The sequence below is a fragment of the Glycine soja genome, chromosome 16 (assembly GCF_004193775.1).
Source record: "Glycine soja cultivar W05 chromosome 16, ASM419377v2, whole genome shotgun sequence".
Classification (NCBI taxonomy): domain Eukaryota; kingdom Viridiplantae; phylum Streptophyta; class Magnoliopsida; order Fabales; family Fabaceae; genus Glycine; species Glycine soja.
Genome location: NC_041017.1, coordinates 4,829,759 through 4,835,758, shown reverse-complemented (window position 1 = coordinate 4,835,758; position 6,000 = coordinate 4,829,759). Strand labels below are relative to the sequence as shown.

Genomic DNA, 6,000 nt, shown 5'->3' with positions numbered 1-6,000 from the left:
AATCAGTAGAAAACACAGCAAGTAATAGGCTTGATATTAGGTTAATTTTTAGGTAGACTACATGAGTCAACCTGACCCATCACGGATTCAATTTCCTAACTAACTAAAATCTTTCTTCTTTAGGCCGGACTGGGTTGGCCCACGGGTTCCAACCCGTTTTGACGGTAGTACGCAAAACTCAATGAATTAAGAGAGGATGAGAGAAGAAGCGTCTGGATTTATTTTTTTTATGGTGGTGTCTAGAATATTACCTATGCAGATTTGGGTTTTAAAATAACACAACTAAATAAAAAAATTTAAAAAAATAATTTTTTATAAAATTTTATGTACATTTTCAAAAACCAAGTTTTTATCCCAGTTGGTTTAAAAGTCAAAAGGCATTTGGTTTTGATTGATAAGGCTATGTCTTATTGTTGATTATGGAGATAAGTTTGTGATTCACTAAGATTTTGTAACTTGGGAGTCATATAATGAATAGTAACCCTGATATTCTATGATAGTGTTAGCATGTATAGAAGAGCTTTGACACTCAAGCATGTATTCAACTACAAAATACAAAAGAAAATACAAAAGAAAGAAGACCATTTAAGTTTCTCAATCAGTTGGATTCTCTTCAGTCTCATCACTATCTCTAAGGTGCTCCTTCAATGGCTGCCCTAGAGATTTCCAGTTTTTACTATCCCATGCAGGATCAATTTCAGGCAGTTCATAGTCATCTGGACGTAATGATAATTGGAACTCAGGAAGATCTGGCAATGATTGAAGTCCTCTGCATCATTAACAAATTTCCAAATTATGCATAATTCCTTATTATATATGAAGGAAATTAGGAATTTGGCTATAAATCAAATGAGTCCAGAGTGTTTTTGGTACTTGTATTTTCAGTCAAATTTGATTTTTATCCCTTTATTTTCAAATTGATAAATTTAGTCCTCCAACATTATTAGAAAATATGTGAATTTATATTAAAATATAAGTGTGAGGTGAAATCTCATATTAGGTATGAATGAGAAGGTTAAACACTATATAAGTGAGGAGAAGACCCATAAAACTTGAGTCTTATGGTTTTGAGTTGAAACGTGGTGTTAAATTTACTTATCTGATTGCTCGGTGGTCTATTAGTGAAAATTCTCGGATGTTTACCTCTCTCAATTGCACAACAAATAAGTCTCTCTCCAACTTTGTACCCGTTAAAAACTGTCACTAAATATTAAGTTTAGACTTGACAAGGGACTAAAAACATATTTTTAAAAGTTGAAAGACTAAATTTAAAAGTAGAGGGTCCAAAATTAAGTTTGATAGAAAGTATAAAGACTAAAAGCACATTTTGTCCGGTTAGTTAATCAGAGTTGTAAACAAATAAAGCTACTTACTTCTCTCTCTCCCAGAGGTAGCCATACATCTGGGACTTCCTTGATGCAACTTCAGGAATTTTCTGGTGTAAGAATTTCATAGCACCCCAGACTGGAGGAGCCCTTGACAAAGAAATACAGAATTTTTAAGATAAAGAAATATTACAAAAAGAACCATCTCAGACAAGAGTTAAAGATCAAAACCAACCTTGTCACTGGAGGTGCAAGACAAAAGCTTAAGCATGCCTTCTTGCTTTCAGCCAGAAGTTCTTCTGCGGCAAGAAAACAAGACACAGCACCAATGTGGCTGCTTGGTTCACTACCCTTGTCAAGGATCAGTCCATGGTAGTAGTAGGCTGCAGCCTGACAAAATTGGAACTAGGAATAAGGTATGGATCATATGTATTACTATCTCCTTCCCATGAATTTTGATGTTTTACCATTTTTTTATCTCAAAATAATAGATGTTTTAAAATTTCAAAGTTTAATTAATGTTTTTTTTTCTTTCAAATATATCCTTATGTCATATCTATCCGCTGCCAGTGGTTTAGCCATCAAGCATCAAGTATTAAATAAAGATATTTTAGTCCAAATATAATATTATTTTCATTAAATATTTCTTAATCTATATATATTAACATTATATACCTAAATATAATGGAGGTAGTATGAGTTAATTTTGATATGTTGTCATCGTATCAGGTGCAACTAATTAGAAATCATTCTAACAACTTTTTAAACAATTGTTAAAAAAATCAATAATTTTTAACTATATGTCAATTCATGATTAGATTAGATTGTAAAAAATATTTACTCTCAATGTTTCCAACTAAATTCATATATTATTGGCTATGTCAAAGATTTATCTTCTGGTGGGGTGGGAAGTATTTAATCAATGTTGATAGCATTACTATTACTAACCTTGGATTCAAGGAACTTCCATTTGATAAATCGAATATGCTTCCTTCCAAGCCCTTGGTTGATGTCGCATCCTGACAAGCAGTGATACGCCTGCTCAAGAAAGTGAGAAACATTTTTATTTGAGAAACAGCAATCAGCAACAGAACATACAACAAAACTGGTGTTAAAAGGAAATATTGGACTACAATAAAAAAATCTCTTAAACTAGTCAATGAAGCAAAGAGCATGTTTGGATACAAGACTAAAAGTCCTTTTGACAGCTTTCGATAGCTTCTCTACCGGAAAAACTTTATATTTCCAAAAGAGAAACTCTCAAAAGTACTTATACCTTGTATCCAAACAAACCCTTAAAGCAGATTGCAGTTATAAAGTTAGTGATTTAAAACATTAATGATGAGGCTCAAAAGATTGGAATAAAAACCTGACTAAAGTAAATCAGCTGCTCACATGCCAACCTCCTCTTCACAGACAAAGTTGCCTTCTGACTTTCCACCGCAAGACCAAGTTGAATCTCAGTTCCCTAAGTTATCATCAAGATGAACTATTATACCCAATCTGAAGGGGACTTGTTTTACAAGCTATATTTGGCTACTGGTCAATAGAGTCAAAGATGAGGAAATTGGGATTTGTGCCATGCTTTTTTCATGTCCTTTGTGCATTTCAATAGAAGAGCAAAGAAAATGACAACCATGTACACAATCCAACAATTAGAACTGACAAAATATGTATTGTATGATGTTTGATATAATTCAGGGATGAACAATCCACTGTTACAATAAAGTAGACTAGGAAGGTGTTAGTTTATGATATAAATTCTTTTTAGCTTATTTCATAAGCTTCTTGGTGAATCTTATCTAAATGAGTTATAAGGAGTTTATAGGAGGGTCATAATCCACTTTTATGGGTAATTAAAATAAGCTTATTCAGTTAAGTAGCATATGAAAATAAGCTAGAAACAAGTAAAATAATAAGTCTTGTACCAAACAAGCTTATTTTGGTCAAACCAACTTATAAGTTTCTAGTAACTTGCCAAACACAGCCCTATGGTAAGCTCTTAATGAGCAAGTGTTTAATTAAGTTGTTTACTTATAATTGTACCCTATAAGAATTAAATACTTAAGAGTTGTAAACTATAAGAATCACAAGTACCTGGCCTAGTGTTTGAATAGCAATAGCCTCCAATACACCCTCCTGCAAGTCGTGGGGGAAAGTTTTCCTGGATGTTGTTTGAATGTAGTTTATTAAAGGGTGATCAATACAGGTCCAAAATTAGTTTCACAAACTTAAAAATCTATTAACAAACATACTTGGTTTCAGCAGGTATCCGAGTAAGAACATCCCTTACACAGAACTCCAGGTATCCTGATGCCTTGAGTAACAAATCAATTGCTTCCCTCTTGCTATCTGACAATACAAATATGCACTGATTAATCATAGTTCAACGTGTGGATCGTTTAATAGAATCTTACTTCATGCATCACTAGTACAGATATAAGGTTGGTTCGGTGGTTGAAGAGAGAAGGGGGAGGAAGAGGTCACAAGTTCGAATCCCTCCTACTAAAATTCTAACTAACATTTGCCAATCTAAAAAAGAAAAACTAGTATAGTATCTAAAGGATAAAGGTTGTGTATTGGCACAAAACCTGAAGATACAACCCTGAATCCAGAGCCTGAGGGGTCCTTTGGAATCATCAGTGAGTCAGCCTCTGAGAGTGTCAGCATAGACATAAGGTGAACTGAAGATAGCACCTCAAACCAGGTATTTGATATACTGCTATCCTGCCAATTGGACTTTACCATGTTAAAGAACTAAAAATTCAATAATAAAAAAATAATAATAATAATAGAGAATGAGTTTGTTTGTGGTCATACTTGTCTCCCATCTTCTATATTTTTCCACTTGAAATCTATTACTCCTTCTAGACCATACTCTGTTAACAAATAAAAATTACTCACAAACTATTTGAGAAATGGAGAGAAAATATTCATTCTATAAAAAAAATTGAGAGGGTTTTGGAAAAAGGGGGGGATAATGTGTCAATTTGGGAAACCTTTCTTAGTAAGTCCAATCAGAACGGACAAATATTCATTCAAAGCTCGCTGCAATTCAGTTACAGCTGACCCACCTGCACAAAATATTAAAATTTCAGATCCGCATAATATAAGAAATTTGGTGTTTCTTTATGAATATTAGTAGTTGAAGAAGTGGACTTATTGAAAGAGCATAACATAAGTTCTAAACTTTTGACCACTTATTGTCCTATGTAGTGAAAATATTCAGGTCTATAATCCAGTGTGCTCATTCTTCAATTCTTCTATATATTTCAATAAACACAAACAAAAACAACTATACAAAACAGATATAACAATACATATCAATTGAAAAGGCAAAGGCACACCAGTATCCTCTGCAATCAACACTATCTGATTCCTTAGTGCAGCCAATTTATCAGCAAGATCCCTTGGAATTACTCCCTTAAGCACCCTTTGGAGATCAGATTGAACCGGAATTCTTGTTGATGGAACAAAGACCACCACTTCAGGAAAGCTTGATTTTTTCTTCCTATACACAGAGTAAGTGCACCCCATCCTTTCAAGCAAAGCATCCTACACAAACCAACCATTCATTGATTTTCACAACTTAAGTCCATGACACTGGCAAGCAGTGATAATATGAAGACACTGACTCATTCACTCACGGAGCATTAATTATGATATGGACTTGTTGAGGTAATAATGAATGGGAGAAAGGATGGGACTTCACATGAGCATAGTTGGCACATTTTTTTTAACAGCATAAAAGTGATGGAATTCAACTCTGATAAAGGGGGTTGGGAATGAAAAAAACCTCATCTGAACACAGTTTTCATCATGACTATTAAGTGCATGTTTGGTTTGTCCTTAGAAATGTTATGACACGTGTTTCAATGCAAATTCAAAGAAATAAAAACAAAATAAACTCAAAAGCAAAGGTCATGATCTGTTAACAAAATTACTTTTGTCTCAAATGTAATTTTGCAAGGGATTCTCAAATATGTTGTAAATGGTTTGGCCAAATAGAAGGTTAATAAAAAAAACAGTTGGAGCATCTACATGTGTGGGACAGAAAAGACAGTTAATATTGGTGGATTCAATTCAAATATGCCTTATTCAAGAATATTAAAATTAAAATACCCAAATCATGGGAGGAGAAAAGAAAAAACACACACACATACAATGATACAAGTTGAGAAATGAAGGAAGAAGGGAATAAAATGGTTATTATTAATAAAAAGAGAGACAAAGTTTGGAACAACTTACTGGATACAGAGAGGAGAGAAGCAGGGAAGATTCTTGGAGAGGCAGAAGAACATGTTAATATGGTATCTGAGTGAATTGGAAGCTCAAGAACCGAGACATATCTCACATGGCCATGGCGCAGAAGTCTCTGCTTCTTTCAAAGAACCACGTTCACTTGTATTTATTTTTTGGTTTCAGTAAACGCTTAACTAGTAGGACGTGTACTGGTCCAAGATTACTACTATTATAATTACATGCATGTATAGTTTAGTGTAATAATATTAGCTATCGATGTTTCCATAAATAATTAGATTTGACATTTTGTACTATTTTTTTAAAGTCAAATCTCTATTTTTCATGAAAAAATCACACTTATAAACAGTGAGGAATCCAAAAAATTTATATTGTTGGGACAATATTCATATAAATAAATTTGTGGGGAACATAC

At 33.4% G+C, this 6,000-nt stretch overlaps 1 protein-coding gene across 4 annotated transcripts; it reads right to left on the bottom strand.

The window, feature by feature from the left end:
• Positions 1–456: 456 nt before the first annotated feature.
• LOC114389725 (BRO1 domain-containing protein BROX homolog) lies at positions 457–5,710 on the bottom strand. 4 transcript variants are annotated; one of them, XM_028350470.1, is made up of 12 exons: positions 5,574–5,710; positions 4,673–4,880; positions 4,325–4,399; positions 4,146–4,204; positions 3,917–4,064; positions 3,581–3,677; positions 3,423–3,489; positions 2,695–2,793; positions 2,274–2,363; positions 1,561–1,715; positions 1,374–1,475; positions 457–769 (listed from the first exon to the last, which is right to left on the bottom strand). In XM_028350470.1, the coding sequence occupies exons 2-12, from the start codon at positions 4,860–4,862 to the stop codon at positions 595–597; spliced, it is 1,257 nt and encodes a 418-aa protein (XP_028206271.1). In that variant the 5' UTR covers positions 4,863–4,880; positions 5,574–5,710; the 3' UTR covers positions 457–594. The 4 variants fall into 4 exon arrangements, with proteins under 4 accessions (XP_028206271.1, XP_028206273.1, XP_028206272.1 ...); XM_028350472.1 differs by lacking the exon at positions 5,574–5,710 and adding an exon at positions 4,961–5,341; XM_028350471.1 differs by lacking the exon at positions 5,574–5,710 and adding an exon at positions 4,973–5,340.
• Positions 5,711–6,000: the final 290 nt, after the last annotated feature.

Coding starts and splice junctions, on each gene's coding strand:
- LOC114389725 (XM_028350470.1), bottom strand. CDS start 4,862: ATGGGGTGCACTTACTCTGTGTATAGGAAGAAAAAATCAAGCTTTCCT. Junction 4,065..4,145: donor ATATAGAAGATGGGAGACAA/GTATGACCACAA, acceptor AACATGGTAAAG/TCCAATTGGCAGGATAGCAG. Junction 770..1,373: donor TACCTCTGGGAGAGAGAGAA/GTAAGTAGCTTT, acceptor TTAATGATGCAG/AGGACTTCAATCATTGCCAG.